Source organism: Panicum virgatum, chromosome 9K (genome assembly GCF_016808335.1).
Source record: "Panicum virgatum strain AP13 chromosome 9K, P.virgatum_v5, whole genome shotgun sequence".
Taxonomy (NCBI): Eukaryota; Viridiplantae; Streptophyta; class Magnoliopsida; order Poales; family Poaceae; genus Panicum; species Panicum virgatum.
In genome coordinates, this window is record NC_053144.1 from 22,695,430 (window position 1) to 22,721,087 (window position 25,658).

A 25,658-nucleotide genomic window follows, 5' to 3' on the forward strand; every position below is an offset into this window, starting at 1 on the left:
GCACTGAATTCGGCGAAATCAGAGAGCGACAGTTCGTCCGGACTCTGGGGTCGTTATCTCTCGCGTCGTGGCAGCAGATGCTTGCTGATGCCTGTTGATGTTTACCTGTAAGTACAAGCACCACGTACCTAAGAGACCTAATGACCTTATCCCTACCTACAGGTGTCTGTCATTGTCCTGTGGAACGGGTTGTAATCCTTCAGGCCCTGTTTAGTTTTAAAAAAATTGTTACAGCACCCATCATATCGAATCTTCGGACATATGTATGAAGTATTAAATACAGTTAAAAAAATAATTAATTACACAGTTTAACTGATTAGCACGAGATGAATCTTTTAATTCTAATTAGCCTATGATTAGACATTATTTGTCAAGTACAATAAAATGTACTATAATATCAAAATTTAAATCTTTTCACCAACTAAATGCGAGATGAATCTTTTAAGCATTGATGTGTTTCTGCTTTGGCGAACTGCAATCCCCTGAATCCCTGAATGTTTTTCATACGCGACGCGGCAGGGCTTTGTTCTCGACCAACCAGCTGTATCTCTCAGGGCTTTAGGCCATCGCTCAGTGCTTTAGGCCATACTATACACCAGGGGCTGAAGAATTTGTTGACATTTTCAAACATTCTCTGCTACCTCCATCATCGCATAAACTAGCTAGCTGCACAATTAAATTCGCTGTAGAAAAATCGCCTGCTGGTGGCCTGGTAGTTGAGACTCCATTCATGGCCGGCGCCGCGTAGGATCGGAGGCACTGTACATGCTTCTGCATAGCTTGGGATAGACGACGACTTTGCTGCTGCCTGCTCGTGGATCTTGGAGTGGTGGCGTGTGTTGGATCGGAGGACGGAGATGACAAGCGGGAGCGGGCAGTTGGAAGCCATGGCCTTCTTAACTCGATGGCGGATCGGCGAGCGAAATCGCACTCCCCGTCCTGTACTGTGCCTGGGTCTCGGCCACGGCATCGTGCGGGGGCCTTGTCGTCGTCCTCGCTCTCTGCTCCCATCCCTATCGCCATCAGTGGCTGCTGGTGTTCGATCCGTTGGCCAACACTACCTGGGCTCTCGTACGCAGGGTTCAATTTCCCGACCGGACCGGCCAAACCGCCGGGCTCCGGTACCGGTTTACCGGTCCGGTTAGGCCGGTTACCGGTCGGAACCGGTCAAATGCGAATTTGAATTCAAATTTTACCGTGGTGGCGGTTCCGACCGGTATACCGGCCGGGTATACCGGTATACCGGCCGGTTTGGCCGGTATACCGGCCGGTTTTGTGTTGCGACTCACTTCGGTATACCGACCGGTTACACCGGTATACCGGCCGGTTTGGCCGGTATACCGGTTGTTTAGAGTATTTTTTCGCCGCTTGAAAAATTAATTCCCGGTGTGAAATAAAAGGAAATTTCGACATGAGCTATGCACATTTTAATGTAAATGACCCTACCAAAGCAATGAGTTATAATTATGCATACAAATACAATAGTAATAGGGTGCATACAAATACGGAGTCATACACTTATACACATGAAATGAAAAGTTCAACGTAGGAATAGGAAGACCCCCATTTGAGATGCGGTTTGGTATTCGGCGGTGGACATCAAAGCGATACCTCGCACTCTAAGCAGCTCAGCCTTGTAGTGTTGCCAAGTTTGGCCCGTCCACGCCGATGTTGTCTGCCATTCCTGAACTAACATAGTGTAAAAATGGGGGTCTTCCCATTCGTACACCCATCTCGTCGGTGGCTGCATGCTGATGTCAGGAATGGGATAGTGAAAAGAGTGCCTCGAATCGCTGTAGGAGGAAGAAGAGTTCTGTGGACTGTCATAGTCCGTCGGTCCACCTGTTCTCCTCTGCGATTGCGGTGCTCCATGGTCGGTGTCCTGAGTAGCATGTGTGAACTGAGTTTCCCCTGCAATCAACCATATTTCATAATTAGTAGTCAATAGTCAGAAATATGTGTGTATTTATATGTGCAATATATACCTGTGAAACGAACACCACGAGCATGACCACTACCACCAGCAGCATCATCAGCACCACTACCTCCACCACCAGCATTAGGCTGAGCACCGTCACCATCATCACCATCATCGGCCGAGCTGCTATCCTCGGACTCCTGATACGGAGGACTACGCTCACCTTCGCCATCATCAGTCTCGGTGTCGCTGCTCACTGGTTTTGCTGTTCCTTTGCCTTTTCGACGCTTCGAGTCACCCTTCTTAGGCCCCTTGTGCAACTTTCTCTTCCCTAGGTGAGTGTCACCTATATTTTGACGTGCCCAATCGCTGATGGAATCATTCCCCGTAGCCTCACGTAGATCTGACACGTTTATTTGATCTCTGACAATATGGGACGGGAGAGGGATGTCGCCGTCATCATCATCCTCGTCCAGAACTGGAGCCCGGTTAGATCTACCATATTCCATCCATTCCCGCACCGGATTTTTCTCATCATAGAATGAAAGATGGGCTAGCTGGTCAATGAAATCACCTTCTTCACGCATCAGTGGGCCGGAGACCTCCTCGAGTCGGAGACGAAGATTGTAGTTGACATAGACAAGCTTATTAAGTTTCTTGTGCGACAACCGATTGCGAACCTTTGTATGCAGCAAGGCAAAAGTACTCCAGTTCCGCTCGCATCCACTGGATGAACAACATTGTGAAACAAGCCTCATGGCAAGGTACTGCAGTTTTGGAGTACTTGATCCGAACATCATCCACCAGGACGCTGCATGTGCAACCGAGTATGTAAGCAATATTTTCGAAGAGAGAAAATAACAATTTTATACGGAACAACTCTTACATGGGGATGTCTTTGGGTCCATCGCCATCCGCATTGCCATATCACTGCTATACTCGCCAATTTTCTGCCGAAACACGTCAAGCTCCTGCAATGCCTGGACGGCGCTCTGGAGATCCGTCATGCGCTGAAATGTATCCTTAAGTCCACGAAACATTTGTTGAGTTGGTTCCATCGTATAGGCATACCTCGGATTTAGGACAGCAGCTGCAAAATATAAATCACTTCAAATAAGCATTATTTCAATAGAGTTTAAAAATAGACGACTGATGTGTGCTTACCTGGACCCACATACGTGCCTATGAACACATCATCCAACCTCTCGTCCACCACCTCAACATACTCTTTCAGTGTGGAAACATTTGTTCCAAAGAAAGACTTCAGCTCCTGTTTCATAGTCTGGTAGGCCATCACGACTTCGCACATGTTCGGCTTCTTGTCCTGATCAGCGAAGCGGAGGAACTTGTATATTGGTTGAACTGTGTCGATGATATATTTCAATGCATCCCACCACTCCATACTTGAAAAACTTGCATGAGTAAATCTACCATCTTCGGTATTCGCCCATTTGCTGTGTTGGAACTCAGTAGATGCCATCCACTGCATGAAACGATCACGTTTCCGATAGATGCTCTCTAGGAACATGTAGTTGGTTCCAAATCGAGTGGCATTCCACTTGACCAACTCACCACCGATTGCGTTCCTCATCATTGTATTCAACTGACCATGATTGTGTAACCAATTTGAAATTCGCTTGCACTGCTTGATGATAACACCATGTTCAGGCCTTCGAGCTATATCCTTCAACATCAAATTGACGGTGTGTGCTAGACAAGGTGTCCAAGCTATGTGGTCATACACATCACTTAGTAGTTCATTGCATGCTTTTTTGTAATTCGAGCCGTTGTCGGTGACTACGTGCACGACATTCTCCGGTCCAATCTCTTCCACCACCTTTCGAATCTCCTGCAATGGAAGACGGATTTTTTAGTAACATGACAAAACATACACAATGTGAATGGAACAGGTTGAGGGACTACCTTGAACAAATATGCAGCATTTTGAATTCTTCCAGTCGCATCAATAGACTTATGGAACCACATGACCCCATTGCAATATATCAAAAAGTTGATGACACTCATCCTCGTCGGACCAGTCCATGAATCACACATTAACGTGATGCCAAATAAGGGCCAGTCTTTCTGAAACTTTACGTACCTCGTCTTCAAGTCTTGCTCATTCTGATCAAGGTACTTGCCATCAATATCCCGTCCAGTGGGTGATGCGATACCTTCACCTGCAACCATATGAAAATCATAAGATACAAAAATGTAAGTTTATAGGTATCATTGCAATGAAAGAAAACTTACCCCACTTCTGTGTCTCCCTAACCGCGCTGATAAAGTATGGACTGTCAGCCTGTCTTCCAGGTACTCCTGCAATATGGAAAAACTTTGACCAAGCTTTACCAATAGCTTCCTTTGCGTTCTTACCCTTCTGCGTCCAGGAGCCTGTATCAATCCTTGTTTGTGTCATTCCTCTTCTCCCACCAGCTGCCAAGTTATAGTCCTCCACCACAGGACTCTCCCTCTGCGAAGTGGACTTTCGAAACATTCTCTGCATAACATTCCCCCTCGTCGAACCACTACCCCCTCCACGCTCATATGCACCTCCTCTCTGTTCCACCCCCCGTCGGAACTCTGCTTCCGCTCTCGATAGATCCATGGCACGCTGCACCTGAGCCTCCTCATCTTCTTCATCACCGGGATAGTTTCCCTCTGCTGCAGCCTTCTCCCGTCTCAACCTCTCTCGGGCCCGGTCAGCAGTTGCCTTCTTTGCCCTATCCAACTCACGCTGAAAGAAGTCCCGCACATCAGGTGGCACATTCCTGCAATGGATCACCTCTGCCCCGCGCCCAGCCAAATGTTGTTTCAATCTAGTCGCACCACCTCCTCCTTTCTGCGTACGACAATAGTTACATCGCCATCCGGGATAAAGATTTTCACCGTGTTCCCACACAACATCTCTGCTTGCCATTGTCTATCTGCATACATGCACAACAAAAATATATCATCTAATATTCTTACTCCTACCTAAGTTATAGTGTCAAAAATCATCTAATACACCTAAATTAAATCTAGCTAAAACCTACTACATAGTGCAAAAAATCATGTAATATAAATAAATCTTCCCTAAATTCTAAATATACCTAAGTCATACACCTAAATCCTAAAACAAAACATCTAAATACACCTAAATCCTAGGGAAAAAAAAACAAACCTGACCGCGGCTTACCGACGCTAATCGGCGGTTTACCGCCTCCCCATACCGGTAAACCGGCCTCCCCGGGCGGAAAACCGGACGGGACCGGTAGATCTACTACCGGTCCGGCTTACCGGTGAGGGAGACCGGTTAGCCGGGATCTGAGAGCGGCTAACCGGCCTCGAGCGGCGGGCGGCGACTTCTGGCGGCGGACAGGGGTCAGTGAGGGGGGAGCGGGTGAGGGAGGCGCTGGTGAGGCTTCGGCTGAGGGACACGCGACGTTAAATAACCTCTGCCGCGCGATGGGCCTTAATGGGCCGCGGTTTTTTTTTCTTTTTCTTTTTTTATTTAACTTATAAATTCCGAAAACCATACTAAATGAACGAATTTTGGAGAAAATTTGACACCATTAGATTCATTGCACCTTGAAGTATTTTTAGGAATTTTTTGGGAATTTTTCATTTTTTTGAATTCAAATTTAAAATTTGAATTTGGACCGGTTTCATACCATGTACTTCTGCCAGTCATCAGTGCTGTGTATCATCATTAATTCCCATAATTCACTTTCTACCTCCCAATTAATAAGAGACTGGACAGTGATCACATGTGTCAACGGATCAACATGGAACACACGCTGCAGCCACTTACATATGGAACCAAAACTCCTTTCCAGAGGTTTATCTATGCCGCTAGATGTGCGCTTAAAGGCAGAAAGATCTACTCCATTTGGCCCATACATAACATTGTATTCACCATAAAATACTTGAAACTGCATCTTGCTCGACATATCTGTATATCACATAATACTTATCGAGTTATACTCTTTACTTCACTACCTTATTCAATAATCCGTAAAAACTAAGTATGAAATTCAATTACAACGTATAAGTATTCATAACTACGTGATGACACTCAAATTCTATACTGCATAAATAGTTCTACTAATTTTCTAAACTAATTTACTACTACGTAACTACAAACTAAAGTATCATTGAACTCCTACTTAAATGGTTCTACTATAGCACTAATTAAATCAAATTACTCATATTAAAATACGTAGTACTTAAATATAACAATATTTAAACTAAATGTACTAACCTGCAGATCACAAGTGCTGAATCCGGCAGGGTTTCGCCGTTTTCCTTCTCCTCACTCCTCTCTTTTTTTCTGGATTTTTGGTGGAATTTTCAGGATCAAATGAGGAGGGAATGAGAGGGCTTGAGCTTATATAGGGGGTACCCCCGGTCGCCCGCGGGGGGGGGGGGGGGGGGACATGCCCCCCTGTCGCCCGCGGGGGGGGGGCGACAGGCCCCCTGCCGCGCCCGTGGGCTGGGCCCAGCAGCGGTCGCCCATGGGCTGGGCGACAGGCCCCTGTCGCCCCCCAACGGGCGACAGGTTTTATTTATTTATTTATTTATTTCTAGGGACCTTATTGAGAATTTGAAAAAAAAATTCACTTAAGTCCTGTCGCCCTATGGGGGGACGACCGGGGGTATTTTTGAAATATTTCAAAATGGACATATATTTTTGAAATTTTAATTTTTAAAAAATATAAAAATGAAAAAATTTCGCTCTGGAGGGGCGTCGGCGGTGGGCCGTGGCGTCACATGGGCTGATCCGCTACTGATAGCGATTGTTGAGCCCACCCACCCACCCACCCATGAGCGCCCACTGAGCTCGGCCCAACGCGCCCACTGAGCTAGGCCACTTTGTTTTCGGTAATGGCTCCTGTTAAGTAATCCACTTTTGTTTAGTATAATCTTCTAAAAAACTAAAAGAGTAACGAGCCGTACTGTAAGTTTAAGCACCTGTGCTAAATCAGAGACGTAGACTATCCGCAGCCGTACTCTAAATCCATTCTAAAAAAATATTTATTTTAGTCATCGATATTCTCTTCTCTATATACAATTTCTTCTGCACTCATTCATACTCTATATCAACTACTGCCTATGGCTATGGGACCCACACGTCATAATCTATCTCATAGTCTCTCCCCCATTCTCTCTCTCCCCTCCCTGCTTCCTTTCGCTCGAGCCGGCCCCTCCCCTGCTCCCGCTCGACTCCTCGCGGCGCGGCTAGCGGAACGGCGGCGCAGCGAGCGGACGGGGACAGCGCAGTGGGCGGGAACGGCGTGGTGGGCGGGCGGGACGGCGGCGGCGCGGCGCGGCTACAAGGACGATGGTGGGGGCGGGCTGCCAGGCCCACGAGCTGACGCGGGTGTGTAGCGGAGGTCCTCTATCCCTCTGGATTTCGGGGAAACGAGTGACGCGAGGGCCTTGATGTTTTTGCAGTACCCCACTACAGAGATATTTCCTCTATCCTGGTACTGCAAGATGTTATCCTGTGCGCCGGTGCAGATAGTTTTATCCGGAACAGATTTCTTCTGTGCATGTGCATATGTTTTCTTGTTGCGTTAGTATAATAACGCGTAGCCGTTTTCTTGCTGGGGCGGACACGGATGGACTCTCTAAGAGGTTTGCATTGCACCCTAACATTCCGCTACCTTGGTCTTGAAACCATATTGCTCAAAAAAGACAGTTGCTTTATCGGAGACTTAGCCCGATTACACTCCTAAAATTAAAATCCTCTAACCTACTCCTAAGAAAAAAAGATTGTTTGAAACCATGTTGCTCAAAAAATAACATACTACTCCCTAGTAGTACCAGACAACAAAATCAACCTACATTGGGAGAGTGCATGTACTATGTAGACCTCACCAGCCCGTTCCCTTCTACTCACCCGCATTACGAAACCGGCAGGAGTGATGATGGGAGAGAAGAGAATGGCCGGCCCGGCGAAGGACGAAACCGGCACAACCCTACGGCACCTTTCCCCTTCCATTCATGAGCACTTTCAAGATCGCCGGGATCATGCTCCAAATTTACGCCCCACTTTCCAAGAGCCGTCGAAACCGACCGCTCCGTCCGGGCAACCGCTGCTCGGTCGAGAGCAGGCCAACAGGTCCCGGGCCCAGACTGTCGAAGCAACAGCCGCGCGGCCCGGCGCAGCAAAGAAGCCGCCTCCGCCTTTTCTCTCGGGTGGTGGCGTATCGGCGAATCAAGGAGCTCCTGGCCCCTTCCTCGATCGGCTGCTTGTTCTTGGAGAGCAACCACACTGATTGTGAATGAGCCAGCCATCTCGGGTGCCCATGCATGTGCGCCCTCGCCGTCGTCGCGGTTCACTGTCTGTTCTGTTTGGTTGGAACTTGGATTGGAAGCCAGTGCGGTCGAATAATGGTGCCGTGCGTACCAGACAAAGCCTGGTTGTTGGTGTCGTGTATTTGCGTCGGTTTTGTGCGAATGTGATGAGCGAATTTGAGAAAAAGATGAAGAGATTCCAAGCTAATGCAGGTGCCAGACCTTGCTTTCAGAACAAGTTCAGAGCCGGTGAGCATTCAGGTGTCTACCTTACGATAACTCGGGGGAACAGAACTGCTTTCCTTTCCATGGAAGATATTTCAGAGATCATCTTCCTGGCATTAACATCCTAAAGTTTTCTTCCCTCCTTTTTTTTCTATCATCAGAGCTCTGTTCACTACTTGCTGGTTCAAGTACAGCAGCATGATTGATTGAAAATCGATCAATCATTTCGCCCGTGCACGCACATGTACTCCCACTATCACATATGGTCTAGCAAGGGCATCAATGGATCGGATGCGTCAGAATTTAACGGCGAGCATGCCCTGAATCCCTGCTCGGAGATCAGATCAGATGAGATATGATACAAGTGAAGTAGAACCCGATCGGGAGCCATGCCGATCCGCCCTGTTTAGTTCCCAAAAATTTTTATGTAGTACCCGTCACATCGAATATTTGAACATATGTATGGAGCATTAAATATAGTTGAAAAAATAATTAATTTGTACGAGACGAATTTTTTTAAGTCTAATTAATTCATAATTAGACATTAATTGTCAAATAACAACGAAAGTGCTATAATATCAAAATAAAAAAATTCAGAAAGGGCCATAGTTTGCTGACCTCGGCCCGACAGCCACGCGGTGGCTTTGGCGTCTCTCGTCGCAACGGTGGCCATGGCCAGGATCCCAGGACCTGCAGCACCAGCCCTGTCAGAGTGCACAGTTTAGAGGGCACCAGGATGTGTCTTGTCGTTCTCCCCTCTGATTCTCTGAACTCTGAAGAAACACATTGTATTTTGATCACTATTTGGCCTAGCAAGGTGAACAACTGAAAGAGCGCGCATGTTTTTCCTTCTTTTCAGCGCCCCAATGAAACAACAAGTTTCTAGAACCGCGCATGGATCATAACAGGGAAATTGGCCCTGATGTGGGCGGTTGGTTGGGAGGAAGGAAACCCAGCACTGAATTCGGCGAAATCAGAGAGCGACAGTTCGTCCGGACTCTGGGGGTCGTTATCTCTCGCGTCGTGGCAGCAGATGCTTGCTGATGCCTGTTGATGTTTAACTGTAAGAGCAAGTATTATAATGGCAACTAGCAGGCTGGGAAGGTCACACGTCAGAAAAAATCCTTGTTGGCAGAGAGAATGGAAGATAGAGAATGAGACGGGCGATTCGCAATTCGCCGGCTCAGAACAGGCGTATAGCATCGGGTTGTGGTTATGTGGGGTCACCATCACTGCTTCTGTGATTTCTATTGGCTCTACATCGCTGTTGGATCAAAGTGAGCATTGAATATTGGTGTAGACCCTACCACTACCACTAATTTTTTACTGCCCAGCTGGATGACGTGGTGCTTCTTTACGCCGGCTGCCGGCTGAATCATAAGCCATGCTCTAAGTACAAGCACCATGTACCTAAGAGACCTAATGACCTTATCCCTACCTACAGGTGTCTGTCATCATCGTCCTGTGGAACGGGTTGTAATCCTTCAGGCCTGTTTAGTTTTCAAAAAAATTGTTACACACATCGAATCTTCGGACACATATATGAAGCATTAAATATAGTTAAAAAATAACTAATTACACAGTTTAACTGATTAGCACGAGATGAATATTTTAAGTCTAATTAGTCTATGATTGGACATTATTTATCAAATAACAATAAAATGTGCTATAATATCAAAATTTAAATCTTTTCACCAACTAAATGCGAGATGAATCTTTTAAGCATTGATGTGTTTCTGCTTTGGCGAACTGCAATCCCCTGAATCCCTGAATGTTTTTCATACGCGACGCGGCAGGGCTTTGTTCTCGACCAACCAGCTGTATCTCTCAGGGCTTTAGGCCATCTCTCAGTGCTTTAGGCCATACTATACACCAGGGGCTGAGGAATTTGTTGACATTTTCAAACATTCTCTGCTACCTCCATCATCGCATAAACTAGCTAGCTGCACAATTAAATTCGCTGTAGAAAAATCGCCTGCTGGTGGCCTGGTTGTTGAGACTCCATTCATGGCCGGCGCCGCGTAGGATCGGAGGCACTGTACATGCTTCTGCATAGCTTGGGATAGACGACGACTTTGCTGCTGCCTGCTCGTGGATCTTGGAGTGGTGGCGTGTGTTGGATCGGAGGACGGAGATGACAAGCGGGTGCGGGCAGTTGGATGCCATGGCCTTCTTAACTCGATGGCGGATCAGCGAGCGAAATCGCACTCCCCGTCCTGTACTGTGCCTGGGTCTCGGCCACGGCATCGTGCTGGGGCCTTGTCGTCGTCCTCGGTCTCTGCTCCCATCCCTATCGCCATCAGTGGCTGCTGGTGTTCGATCCGTTGGCCAACACTACGGCTGGGCTCTCGTACGTGAACCGGCCGGCCGTCGCCGTGCTGGCGCGGTGAACAGTAGAGGGTGGAAACCGATGGTGGCAATAATGGCCCGCGCGCGCGCGACCCAACTGTTCGCGGAGCACGCGAGCAGGGCCGAAGCTCTTTCGAAAGGATCAGAGGACGACGACGAAATTATTAGCCGTTTTGGTTTTATTATGCAGTGGACGCGACCCCGCCACCTGGAGATTTTTTGAATATATAGATTAGCCGTTTTAGTTTTTCTGGATATAATATATTATTTAGATGCATAATTAATAAAAAAAACTATGCATTTGAAAAACCTAAACGACTATAAATTATTTAGGGGACTGGCGCGTCACTTTCGGGTATAAAAGACTCTACTAATTAACTAGGAAACTAGCGTAGTAAGTAGAGTACTGTACGCGGCGGTGATGCTCCTGTACTAACTAGGCTTTGCGTCTGCCGGCAGCAACTCGCTCTCGGTGCCACGCCACCTGGGGTTTAGAGGGCCGCCGCCCAATCAAACCGGAGGAAAAGCTGCTGCTGTCCGATTGCATTGCAGCGACCGAACGCACACCGTGCACGCCTTTGCTCGCTCGCTCTCGGCCCCGGTGGTTGCATTGCTCCGGTGGCAGTCCTCGATCAGTCCTCACCTCACCGACCCGGCCGATCGATCGATGAGCTCTGCCTAGCTAGCAGGTACTACACCCTAGACATACGCCAGCACATACAGTTACCCTAGCTTAGCTGGCTTTGCCGGCGATAGATGAGAACGATCCGGGCTCGGCTCGATTGCGATTCGACGACGTGGACGACCGCGAGAGCCGTGCTCGGCCGGGCAGCTCCGTTCTAGTAGTAGTACTGGTGAGTAGGCCGGCAGGAGCAGGACGGGTGCCGTGTCGCGCTGATCGCGGGGCGAAACAGGATTTTTTTTTCGTCACTGGGTCGGGACAAACCCATAATAATACTAACTTTACGGGTGTAATGATACAGTAACATATATAACATTAAAAAATATAAAATAGCACTACAGCGACTGGTAAATAATAGCAAATAAGTTTTCACAATATTAGTTACCTCCTATAGATTTCCTCTGTGGTTGCGGTCCTCCATCTTGTGAAAGCGAGTGATCACATCATCAATTGGAATTGGGGCCAGAAATTCTTGTTCCACGAAACATACGATACAATCATTCAAGAATCTATCTCCAATACGATTCCGTAGTATTGTCTTCACAATTTTTATTGCTGAAAAGCACCTCTCAACTGATGCAGTTGCAACTGGAAGAACTAGTACTAGCTTGAGAAGTCGATACACCAAAGGAAAATCCAGATGCTTGTTTGTACCCACCATCAACTTAGCAAGCTCAGAAATATTGTTCAAGTTGGCAAATCTTTCATCAGCTTTCACATTGTCAATATAAATATTAAGCTCACGACTAAGATCCCTTAGTTGTGTTGAATTAAAATCATCAGGCTATGACTTAGCCAATTCCATTAAACTCTCAAATTTGAAAGCCTCAAAAGAATTTTTGGAATTGAAAGCAACAATCTGAGTGAGCAATTGAGAGTTTGCCTCATTGAAACGATCATTGAACTCTGCAAGTTGCAAGTCAATAATTGGATTGAAGCAATCATATTTGTAATGCTGATAGTTGGTTCGGTTGGTCTTCTTTCTTGGCCTATGACGATCAATATATTCCTCATCCATATCCAACTTGGGAATGTCATGTTTTTCACAAAATAATTGGACATCCTGCAACAAAGAATCACAACCATCATCTCTAATTTGCTGAAATTTCTGCTTGGTTAACTTCACCTCCAACATGGCCTCTAAAATATCTTTATCTTTTCCCTGCAAGGACAGTGACAAACAATTTGCATGTCCTAAATAAGCATAATTAAATGCAAGTGGAACACAAAGTCAAAATCCTTAAGGTAGTCTAGAAGACCACGAGCTTGCCGTCTCTTTGCATCATTTGGACCTTCCTTTTCGACATATTGGAGCACTTCAATAATTTCTGGAAATAGATTGCTTAGTCTCTTGAGTGTTTTATAATGAGAACCCCAACGTGTGTCTCCTGCTCTTTGAAGGGACTGCTCTTGATTCAACCCAGTTCCACTATGTAGCTGTCCACTTTCAATGGCTTTTCTAACTCTCTCTTGTTGTTTTTCTCGAATCATATCTTTACATTTGCAAAAAGCTCCAGCCACAGTAAGCAAAAGGGATATCATGTCAAAGAAATCACTAGCATCATCGTTCTTTTTAGCCACTGCTACAATGACCAACTGTAGCTGATGAGCAAAGCAATGTATATAATGTTATAATGGGCTGAGTTGTTTTCTCTCACGATTAAAGCTCTTAATTCATTGAACTCACCTCTCATGTTGCTGGCCCCATCATAACATTGTTCTTTAATTTGTTTTATGCTCAAGCCATACTTAGCAAATAAATTATCAATTTTCGATTTCAGACATGAAGCTGATGTCTCTTGCACATGAACAACAGCAATAAGTCTCTCCTTTATTACCCCAAGTTTGTCAACATACCATAAAACAACTGCCATTTGTTCCTTGCCAGAAACATCAGCTGACTCATCTACTAATAGGCAAAACACATCCCCACCTATTTCTGCAATGATAGATTTCACAATGATCTGCAAAAATATGGCTAACCATTAGTTTCTTTATATAAATGAGAGATCATAAATTGCAAACAAAATAGTATGTTGAAATTCTCTATTACCTCAGCAAAACAATTCGCAATATCCCTTTGAATTTCTGGAGCAATCATCTTATTATTTTTGGGAGCGTTACTTCCAACTGCTTTCTTTACTTTGTCGTTTTCCTCAACCAAAAGTTGTACTAACTCTCGAAAGTTTTCCTTATTTGTAGATTCCTCTGTTTCATCATGGCCACGAAAAGCTAAGCCTTGATGCAACAAGTATCGGACAGCTTTAATGGATGTCTTCAATCGAATCAAATGGTTCTCTTTAGTGATATTACTCTGTTTGTTTATGGCTTCACCAATTGACTGGCCGGGCTTCAATAAATTGTCACATCTTTTCATAGTTGTGTTATGAAAACTATTACATTTGCTGCCTACATGATCTCTAAGCCTATCAGATTTATTATACACATCCCATCCATCTATTACAAATGCATCATTCCCACCTTGACCCTTGTTGCAATCTCTGAACAAGTAGCAATATAAACAAAAACACTTATTCATCTTCTCACTGTACTCTAGCCAACCATACTTATTGAACCATTCATGCTGACACCGGCGTGAAAATCATTGTTACTGGAAACTTAAAATCAGGTGGTGGCTTACAAGGACCTCTTGTCAAATACTTTCTCCTTACATCATTTTGTAGCTGGTCACCTATGTAATTTGAAATTCTCCTTCTATCGGCTGGATCATATGGAAGCTCATCAAAATTTACCTCTTGACGTGATATCCGTGAAGAGCGATGACTAGTATGATTTGTATTTGATGCAGTGCAGTCTCTTCTTGTTCTTGAAATATCCCCTTCATTATTCTCATTATTATCATTGGGCGGAGGTGATTTCCTTTTCAAGAACCGATGAGAGCAAGTAGTCACATGATTAATTTATTAAATATTGATGTACATAGATATTGATGTGGTCATGTGCAAGCAGCCATACATAACATACCTGACATAGAGAATGTCCTGTCGATCTCCAAATTCAGAGTTTGGACTTCAGAGAGCTGAGAGCAAGTGAGCAATGAACACATCGCGGTGCACGGCGGCCATGCAAACGACTGCGATCTTTCCTGTCGATCGCCGCCGCTCGGTGCCCTAGGTGTGGTTGCGATGGGAGCTCTAGCGTCGGAGGCGTCGAGGGTCGAGACGATGATGTTTGGACTTCTAGATTCTGCTGTGTAGACTCGTGGGCAATAGAAAATGGGCCTTCGGATTCAGGGTGGGCTTATTAGCCTAAACGAGTGAACGACTGAACGTGCACACCTTGAATGTGCCTGATGACTTGCCGATTTGTTAATGGACTGCTGAACGATGGGCCAAAACTACAGATGCTGGACAGGCTGCCGGGGTCAGACGTATTTTTTTACCGGGGTCTTGTACGGTGAAATTTGGGTACCTATAAGGCCTTCGCTGGAAGTCGCCGGTGTCGTCCGACACCGGCGCTTGAACGTAGCTTCGCCAGCCTGCGTGTGTTACTTCACTTCCGTTCCGTCCGCCCACAGTTACGACGCTATGGGCGGCGCCACATGTCCCGGGTCTCGCGGCAGGCTTTGTCGTCCGCCCCGGAGGACGCACGCGTCGTACGCTGCCTGCGCGCGCATTGCTGGCCGGACGGGTGGGGTTCGGGCCGCAGAGGGTCAGTGGCCTCGTTGGTGGTCCGGCCGGTACTAGTGCGGGCAGCGATGTACCTGCGCGCTGCTCTGCCTCTGCGCGCGCAGCTTGGCCTAGCTGGGACACGCTGCGTCTGCAGCCGGTAGCAGAGAAGCCGGCCAGCTCCGCCAGCGAACCGTGCATGCCTGGCGCGTGGCCACTGGCCACAGCCAGGGCCGGTGGCAAGTAACTGTCTCGGACATTTATCCCACACCTCTGTACCCACCGTACGTAGCTCGCTTGAATTTGATTCCGACTCGAAGCGTCTTCCGTCGGGTGCCGCGCCATACGGAATTATATCAAGGTTATTGGGACACTCCAGCCGATCCTCGTATTTTAATATTTGCATACTACGTATTATGTACCAGGGTTTACGTTATCACTGATACATGGTTTATCAGTGCCCTCCGGTATCGATAATCGATTGAAAATCGGTGAAATATCGCTAAAATCGACTGATAAGGAAGGTCAAATTCAAATATCGATAATCAATGATTTATCATTGATAATCGATGCAAATCGGTCGATTTATCGAAAATTCGGCTGAGAAATGTATTTAGCAGATAGAAAATAGAAATTTTTATAGTATTTTTATTTGGTTTGTTAAGTATGGTATTTTATAAGGTAAATTATACATACATACGTAGCTTACGATAGAATTGCATTAGAAATAAACATGTACATATATTTTGGACATAAATTGAATAAACTATAGATACATATTACATATATCCATGTTATGTATAATTATGCAAACCACACAAATAGGCATACACCAAATGAAATTGCACATAAATACAAAAAAGTACATAGTCCATACAAACCACATTGTCCATATTAGCATAAATTGACACAAGTTTTATGCAAATTGGTAACAGACTCATATGACCACATCCATAATTCATACAGAAAGGCACTTAAAACATCCATTTTTCATAAATGACACTTTTTTATAATAATTATGTAAACCAGTTAGACATAGTTTTTTTAGTATAAGCATACATATTATAGTCAACATTGAAGCCTATTGTATCCTAACTGATTTAACAACAAGTCAACATTGAAGTCTTTCTTCCCACCACTAATATTTAACACTAATCTACATTGCAAATTATCAGTATAACCATCCATTTGTAGCATAATATACAACAATATAGTAAATACCCCATGCATATTTGGTCAAGTTGGTGAAAGGAAATAGAAAATCAACCAAAATTGTTGAATATCAACTGATTTGCATTGATTATCGATGGATTTGCATCAATTATCAGGCTTTAGTATTGGAAACATTTTTTTGTCTAAGCAAACGGTGGTTGTTTTTAATATGTGACATCATTCTAGACTATAGAGAGGCTCTAGTTTTTTATAGAATTTTTTCCACACTAGTTATAAATTTCTTTGAATTTTTGAAATTTGGATCGAAATCCATCGAAAAATCAATTGAAAACCGATATCAGTCAACATCGGTAACGGTAAATTTCACCGATAATCGCGATTATCGAGCGGTTTTGTATTCCATGTTATGTACATATAAATATACTAAATAGCAACATCGATCATGCTCACCCCATCGAAGTCTCAAGATTGATTTAGACCCTGCTTGGAATTCAAAAACAAGTGCTAAACTTTAACACCAGTGTGTCTAAATTGGAGTGCTAATATGATAGTCTAAAGTTTAGCCAAGATTCGAAAACGTTAGTGAAGGTACAAGTGATGATAGATGCTAAAGTTTAGCATTCAACTTTCAACCCCTCCAAATAGACCCTTAATTTTCAGAAATGATGGCAACGAGAAGAAAAATATCGCCGGACACCACTCAAAGCATGCACACTTATTATTAGCTCGCACATGGAAGTATAGCACTCAAAGCATGCACCACTCAAAAACTTTAGCCGATGAAAAACGCGACCAGTTTTTGACCTGGTTAACTCAGAGCCTCAAAACTCATCGTGACGCGACTCCTGGGTCGTACTTGCATTGGGTGGGGGTTAGAGCGACAAGGACCCCGAGTTTTATTGACCTGCTGGATGATGGGATCAGAGCAGTGCAACAGCAGGGAGATCCATCGAGAATCATGGCGCCACCACACCCACATTGAAAGTCTATTTGACGCATACCCGAAAGCTCTTCAACTACTAATGCATACCACATACCCGTCGCCGTCGTCGGAGGCGGCGGCGAGAAGATAAATAAACCATGCCGTCAGGGGTCAAGCTTTGCTTTCGATCTGGTGCCGCCAGCACACGCCCATCAACAACAAATTCCATGCTCCAAGCAAGTGTTGCTTTCGATCAGACGGGCCGTCAATGCAAGGGGGGCCAAACTAGCCGGCTTGATCGTTGAACGATCCAGGCATGGCAGGGAGAAGGAACGGAGAAAATTCAGAATTGCACTGATCGATAACGATGTCGGAAAACCTGGCGGCGCGCGGTGTGCTGTGTGCATTTCTTTGGTGCCTGCCCCGGCCGGCGCCTCATCATTTACTAGAACATTGCGCGGCGTTGCCGCACAGAAATATGCCCTCAAGTTTAGGTTAATTTTAAAAAATTGAACTGCAAAAGTCGGGGGGGATTTTCGTAAAATTGGTCGAATGCGGGGATTATTTGGTAAATTTGGCGTCGACGGAGTACCGGTCGTTTACTGAAAAGTTCAAGGGCTTTTTCATAAAATTGATGGACTTCAGAATCAATTTTTACAAAGTCTAGGTTTTTTCTTACAAAATTCACGGAGTACGGCACGATTACTAAAAGTTCAGGGTTTTTTTTGGTAAAGTAAGACTCCACAAAGTCCGAGGGGTTTTCCATTAAATTGATGGACTCCGTATTCATTTTAACAAAGCACGGGTTTTTTTGGAAAATTTATGTCTCTATCTATTCCTGACCGTCGGATCGCTGCGCAGAAATATGCACTCAAATTCAGGTTTATTTTAAAAAATTGTACTGCAAAAAGTCCGGGGGGATTTTCGTAAAATTGGTAGACTGCGGGGGTTATTTGTTAAATTGCCGCGCAGAAATATGCCCTCAAGTTCAGGTTTATTTTAAAAAATTGAACTGCAAAAAGTCTGGAGGGATTTTTGTAAAATTGGTAGATTGCGGGGGTTATTTGGTAAATTTGGCGTCGACGGAGTACCGATCCATTACTGAAAAGTTCAAGGGGTTTCTCATAAAATTGATGGACTTCATAATTATTTTAACAAAGTCCAGGGTTTTTTTTACAAAATTCACGGAGTACGGCACGATTACTAAAAGTTTAGGGTTTTTTTGTAAAGTAAGGCTCCACAAAGTCCGAGGGGTTTTTAAAAAAATTGAACTGCAAAAAGTCCGGGGGGATTTTCGTAAAATTGGTAGACTGCGGGGGTTATTTGGTAAATTTGACGTCGACGGAGTACCGGTCGATTACTGAAAAATTCAAGGGGTTTCTCATAAAATTGATGGACTTCAGAATCAATTTTTACAAAGTCCAGGGTTTTTTTACAAAATTCACGGAGTACGACACGATTACTAAAAGTTCAGGGTTTTTTTGGTAAAGTAAGGCTCCACAAAGTCCGAGGGGTTTTATATTAAATTGATGGACTCCGTATTCATTTTAACAAAGTATGAATTGTTTTTGCAAAATTTACGTCCCTATCTATTTCTAACCGTCGGATCGCGATCCGACGGCCAATATTTTGGGAGCTGACGTGGACGCGGTCTCTGGCCGCGAGCGCGACCAGCTTTCAGTTATTAAAAGATGCCCGATCGACACCTGCCACCTGCTTTCAATTCTGAATGCATGCGTGGGCGATGATGCCAGCTTGGAGCCAAGGAAATTGTTCATTGTTGAGCCTATTTTTTGCGTTGATAATTCAACGCCAATCGGCAGGACAGAATTTTTTGTTGTTTATTTCGTTTGTTTCTTGATCGGCCGGCTGAAAGTCTATTGGGCCCGTACTGTCAGTGTCCCCGGTAGTCTGACCGAGATTGGGAGAACAGTGAATTCATGTAGGACGGACAGTTTTTTTTTTAAATGTTAGGACCGACAGGCGCAGCGAAGGCCGGAGAGGCATGAGCTCTGTTTCCTTATCCTCATGGAGAGTTACTACTCCGTCTCGGAATCGCTGCTGATCTCGCAGTCATCAGATCTCGAACAGCTGCTGCGTAAAAAAATAATTTTTTTTATTCCGATTATGAAATGAGAATTTTTATAATGACTGAAAAAATAAGAGCCGTTCAGCTGACATGATCATATGGTAGTAAAGGGTAGGAAATATCTGGAAGTATATAGATTAAAGTATCTGGTGGTACAAAAATATGGGATCAAATACCAAAAAAATAGGACTGAATACTAATTTTATTTAATTTTTATAAATATCTTGATAAATCAACGGCCCAAAATAATTCAAGGCAAAAGTACTTGAAGTACCGTTGATACTTTACAATTATTGTAACCGAATTCTTAGGAAATAAATAGTAAACTGTAAACCGGAACAAACTTATACTACATCAATAACATTGCATTGGTAGTGGGCCCTAGTCGTTTTCACCATGCATACTCACCGCTCAAGGCCTATCCTATCGGTCAAGAACCAATGATAATATTATTCCATTTTTCTGAATCTGAAAAAAAGGACAAAAGAACAAATGATACTGCGGCGGTGGCAAAAGTCTTTGGCGTCATTTTCTGGTGGTGCCCTGAGTGTTACACGTAGCACACTCGATTATTGCCAAATGCCAACCTAATGATGAAGTGGTGGAGTACTTGCTGTAGTCGCTTGCTTGAGAGTGATCAAGGCCGGAACTCATTCATATTTTAAAAAAATGAAGTGGTGGAGTATACTAACTGTTTCTTATATAATAAGACCGAATTTCTTCTTGGGGGAGAACAGACAATTGAGTTGGAGGAGTTGAAGGTTAAGAGCGTACAAGCAGTTATTGCACATTCAAGGAAGTGTGGGGGCGACGGCAACTCCCTCCCTCCCTATGTGGCTCCGTTTGGTTCACGCTACGCTACGAAAGAATTTTTTATGCATGAAGTAGTAAATAAAGTCAATTTGTAAAATCTTTTCAGGGATGTGTGTAACTTTTCGCGACGAATCTAATTACAGTAATTAATAGATAATTGGCTACAGTGATGCTATAGTAACTATTTTCTAATCGTGCGGTTAAATGCGTCATTAGATTCTTCAGGGTTCCTAGCGCGGGGTTCTGAAGTTAGTTTTGTCAACTGACTTTGTTTGACACTGTAACTAACAGTCAAAGTGTTACTATTTACTAGCACAGCGCAAACCAAACGGGATCTGTGTTTCTCATACAGGAGAGAGAGGAACATCTCTATAAATTGAGAGAACGCGCCCAAGGGCTGGCCAGCAGTTCACTTCCGGCCGGCTGCTGAGAGGGTGAGGGTGTAGCGCCCGAACGGGTGAGAGCGCTTGCATTGTCCACAAGAGCGGCGGCAGCTCGCAATGGCGACGAACCCCGGCCCCTTGACCGAGTGGCCATGGAAGAAGCTCGGCAACTTCAAGGTATACTACTACTACTATCTTGGCTAGCTATTAGCTCCCATGCATGCATGCATGCATCACCATGCATGTCCATTAGTCCTCTGCACCTGCAGCAGTGTTGGCAGCTCGCTCGAGCAAACGTCCTTCGATCTTTGCCGGCCGGACATGCATGCATGAACATGATTACATGAACGGCAGTCGTGTCATCCCGGCTGGAAACTCTTGTTCTTTAGTTACCGGCCGGCCAGTGTGTCGCATGGATAGCAATCTTTATATACACATGCATGGCTGTCGTGTACAGCAGAGCTAGCTCTACCCACTCATAAACTAACTGTGGGCATACATGCATGGACGAGAGTTGCTATGTATATGCACAGTAGTCAAATAATCCTACAGTTCATCATGTATACTACATGCTACTGCGCATCATGCATGCATGTCCATGGAAGATTAAGTATTTGGTAGCTAGCTAAATCCAACACGTTTGCATGCATGCCGTGCATGTTTTCTTCTCTCTTTTTTTACTGCGGTCTTGTCTTTTACTATGCTGATATGATTAACAACACCAACAACAACTAACCGTGCACACGCATGCACGCAGTACCTGCTTGTGGCGCCGTGGGTTCTGCACGGGTGGTACCTGGCGGCGACCAAGGGGTGGCGCGCGGCGGACCCGGGGTACCTGGCCATCTTCCCGTCGCTGCTCCTCCGGGCGGCCCACAACCAGGCGTGGATCACGGCGTCCCGCGTGCAGAACGCGCGGAGCCGGCGGCAGATCGTGGCGGACAGGGGCATCGAGTTCGAGCAGGTGGACCGGGAGCGCAACTGGGACGACCAGATCCTCCTCAGCGGCATCCTCCTCTACCTGGGCGCCCTCTACATGCCCGGCGGCCAGCACCCGCCGCTCTGGCGCGCCGACGGCTTCCTCCTCATCGCGCTGCTCCACGCCGGGCCCGTCGAGTTCCTCTACTACTGGTTCCACCGCGCGCTGCACCACCACTTCCTCTACACGCGATACCACTCCCACCACCATTCCTCCATCGTCACAGAGCCAATCACATGTGAGTGCTCTTTAATTTCTTGGCTGGCCGGGTTGCATGCGTCTACCTAGCTAACGTAACCATGCATTTTATTTCAACTTGAAAACTTTACTTTATATACATATCTTGGCTAGCTGGACTTCATCTAAGCCATTTTAATTAATTAGAAAAACGTTTTAGTATTAAGTACTAGTGAACACTGAACATGCATGCCTACTAGCTAGAGCCCTATGAACATGGCTCCCGGCCGGATTGGATCTTCATCACCCAGAGCTAGCTGTACGCATGAATGGACTACAGTGACTGCTTATTGGGACAGAGACCTTTCCAAAGGACTTTTACTGACCAGTAACGGCACTGTCAGTCGATGTCACGTGTTCTGTCCTCTTGACTCCCATCCTGTACTTTTGGCCTGACGGGTGATGCACGAGGAGGACAAGCAAGGGCGAGCACATCCGGGACCATGCGAAAGCCATGCTGCTGCATGCCAGCTTCCAACACCAAACAGAATCGAAACATGATCGCGCGCGGCAGTACCTACCAATCACCACGTCACCGTACTTACCACCGATCCCCATCACCATCCATCCGGACAGATAGAATCCCACAGTAAAGTTCTACAATCCGCCTCCCACTGTAGTTTACACGAAAAAAGAGCTATGTAATTTACATGGAAAAAGTAGATTGCCCACAAGGTTAACCATATCATTCACCTGTTCTTTGAAGATGATTTCGTGAAACCGTCGTTTTTTATGTCATTGTCAAAAGTATTCCAATAACAAAAGATCTTAACAGTTACCCGCAAAAAAAAAAGGGAGATCTTAACAGAAACCTCACTTTTAAAATAGGAGAGGAAACTTTCCTTTTTGAAAGGAGGAGGGTTTCTTTTTAAAAAAATGAAATACAGGAGATTTTTCTTACTGCTCCATGAAAAATCTAGAAGTATACAGAGTACATACGGTTGACCTCGTAGGGCGTACTTTCAGTGTAGCGTAGCAGCACAGTTCTGTGTGCAGGCTTAGTATCATGCACGCAGCTAGGCGTTGGCGACAGTAAGCATTCATCACTGCCTGAGAGATACAGGAGATAGAACACATATCCTTATTTGTAGGCAGATGTCTTTTTGTGTGCATACGTATCAATTATCAAATGGTGTCTTTTTTTTCCTTCTTTGGAGCAACTAAATAGAACATATATATAAAGATAACAATCTTGTTCTGTTTGTGCAGCCGTCATCCATCCATTTGTTGAGCTCGTGGCTTATGAAGTGCTGTTCGCGATCCCATTGATCACATGCGCCTTGACAGGAACTGCTTCAATCCTTGCATTCGAGATCTATGTTATCTACGTCGACTTCATGAACAACATGGGTCACTGCAACTTCGAACTGGTGCCAAGTTGGCTCTTCAAGTGGTTCCCTCCTCTCAAGTATCTAATGTACACACCCTCGTAAGTATCTCACATACCTGTTGCTTTTCGCCGCTGAAATAATTTTGTTCCTTTAAGTCAATTCCGTGATTCTGTATGTTGCTCTGAGTGTTTACATGAACTTTTACAACTTAGGTTCCATTCTCTTCACCACACACAGTTCAGGACAAACTACTCCCTGTTCATGCCATTCTATGATTACATATATAACACCATGGACAAGTCATCGGATGCGCTGTATGAGAAATCACTGAAGGCCAAAGAGGACACAGTAGATGTGGTTCATCTTACCCATCTTACCAGCCTGCAGTCCATTTATCATATGAGGCCCGGGTTTGCTGAATACGCTTCCAAGCCTTACACTTCCAAGTGGTACATGCGGATGATGTGGCCTGTATCATGGCTTTCCATGGTTCTGACATGGACATACGGGACTTCATTCGCTGTTGAGAGGAACATCATGAAGAAACTCAAGATGCAGTCATGGGCCATTCCGAGATACAGTTTCCATGTAAGAATCATGTGCAACTCATAATGTCTGCTCTTGGTGTCCGATGATTCTAACCAAATCATCTTGTTTCAGAAAAATATCTAACAAAATTGCTATCTTTCACTGTTCTGCAGTACGGATTGACTTGGGAGAAGGAAGCGATCAACAACCTAATCGAAAAGGCAATATGTGAAGCTGACAAGAAAGGCGCTAAAGTTGTTAGCCTCGGACTCCTTAACCAGGTATGTCATCTATTTAGTTATTCAAGGTATACAACTCGAAAATCATTACTGATCTAACTATAGACAAAAAAAGTTAGTTGCATACATTAAGACAGGCTAACAACTAACAATAAGAAAAACTATCAGAATGTAGCAATTGGAAGTAGTTTCTGTAATTCTTATCTGATAATGAATACCTAACAAACGCATTATAGAGTATGATCTAATAGGTATCTCAACTCTCAACTGCATTCATTGCCTAAGTAAAACTCAAGAGATCCCTTAATCGTCTGTTCACTTTGTCACATTGGTATTCATTTGTAATTACCATTGACTAAATTATCCAAATGCAAAGTTAGTAACTAATCACTCACTTGTACTAGCAATAGATTGCACAATAGAAATCATGATTAACAATGATATCTTTGTCCACAGGCACATAGCCTCAATGGAAATGGAGAACTTTATCTGCGGAAGTACCCAAAGTTGGAGGTTCGACTTGTAGATGGCACCAGCTTAGCTGCTGCGGTGGTTGTGAACAGTATTCCCCAAGGCACATACCAAGTTGTTCTTGCAGGAAATATTTCAAAGGTTGCTCGTGCTGTCACTGCAGCATTGTGCAAGAAGAATGTCAAGGTAAGAAGTGCAAAAGGCACATCAGCTTGTTAATCACCTGCATATAATAAACATTTTACTAATATGTAAAACCAACATATCTTGCTCAGGTAGTAATGACAAACAAGCAGGATTATCATTTCCTTAAGCCCAACATGCCAGAAGATGCAGCTGAGAACCTTTTGTTTTCAAAGACACCTACTGCAAAGGTAAAAACAGACCTTTGGTTCTCACCTAATCTCTTAAGAAATGAACAGGCGAGGACATATAAGAGAACATCAAATCTAATCGACAAATGGCATCACTTGTTGGGCTCAAATTTTGCAGTTGTGGTTAATTGGGGAAGGTCTAGATGCTTCTGAGCAATTCAAGGCACAGAAAGGAACCCAGTTTATCCCATATTCCCAGTTTCCACCAAAAATGGTACGCAAGGACAGCTGCACTTACTCATCAACTCCTGCAATGTCTGTGCCAAAAACGCTACAGAATGTGCACTCTTGCGAGGTAAATAAGCTCCCACTGAACTGTATTTGTGAAGGAACTTTAGTACACGAATTGAGTCTCTACAAATTTGAAAAACTTTGCAGAATTGGTTACCGAGGAGGGTCATGAGTGCCTGGCGCATTGCTGGAATGGTTCATGCATTGGAGGGATGGAACGAGCATGAGTGTGGGGACAGTGTGCTAGACATGGAGAAAGTATGGTCTGCTGCTCTTCTGCATGGTTTCCGCCCTATTGCTCAAGTTTGATTCCCCAATTGCAGTTGCAAGGCAATGCAATAAGTTCTCATGGGAGCTATGCTACAGACATAGTAGGGTGTTGATGTTCTATTTCTCCCCCTCTATTTCTTATCGATTGCGACCTTTTGGCTATCCATATAAGTATATAGTCAAGACGAACTCTTTTATCAGCACAAAACCTTTCCGCTGAAGTGGAGAAAATGCATTTCAATATGGATAAGCAGGGATGGGATGTAGCATATAAGTATTCTGATCTATCATAGCTAGCTGTTTACTACGTTTCTCCATCCATCAATGTGTAATTCTACAATAAGCAAGTATGGAAATTGTTGTTGCTTGTTGTATGCAGAGGTGTCAATGTCAGATTTGGTCCAACACTTGAGTTTGATCATAATAACCGCAATGTTCTTATGGCGTCGCCTAGGCGACAAGGCACTCCCCTATTTTGGCCCGCCTAGGCGTTTTAGCCCGCCTAGGCGTCGTCTTAGCCCGCCTAGGCGGTG

At 44.8% G+C, this 25,658-nt stretch overlaps 2 protein-coding genes and 1 pseudogene across 2 annotated transcripts; 1 reads left to right on the forward strand and 2 right to left on the reverse strand.

Annotated features, from left to right (window-relative positions):
- Positions 1-199: 199 nt before the first annotated feature.
- LOC120647832 lies at positions 200-4,194 on the reverse strand. The gene is made up of 6 exons (XM_039924663.1): positions 4,172-4,194; positions 3,842-4,098; positions 3,665-3,767; positions 1,986-2,321; positions 1,857-1,911; positions 200-206 (listed from the first exon to the last, which is right to left on the reverse strand). The coding sequence occupies exons 2-6, from the start codon at positions 3,971-3,973 to the stop codon at positions 200-202; spliced, it is 633 nt and encodes a 210-aa protein (XP_039780597.1). The 5' UTR covers positions 3,974-4,098; positions 4,172-4,194.
- Positions 4,195-12,240: 8,046 nt separating this feature from the next.
- Positions 12,241-13,833, reverse strand: LOC120647834 (annotated as a pseudogene).
- A 6,648-nt stretch (positions 13,834-20,481) lies between these two features.
- Positions 20,482-25,530, forward strand: LOC120650814 (very-long-chain aldehyde decarbonylase GL1-5-like). The gene is made up of 9 exons (XM_039928100.1): positions 20,482-20,642; positions 21,223-21,682; positions 22,891-23,110; positions 23,225-23,600; positions 23,714-23,821; positions 24,236-24,436; positions 24,526-24,624; positions 24,743-24,919; positions 25,003-25,530. The coding sequence occupies exons 1-9, from the start codon at positions 20,583-20,585 to the stop codon at positions 25,162-25,164; spliced, it is 1,863 nt and encodes a 620-aa protein (XP_039784034.1). The 5' UTR covers positions 20,482-20,582; the 3' UTR covers positions 25,165-25,530.
- Positions 25,531-25,658: the final 128 nt, after the last annotated feature.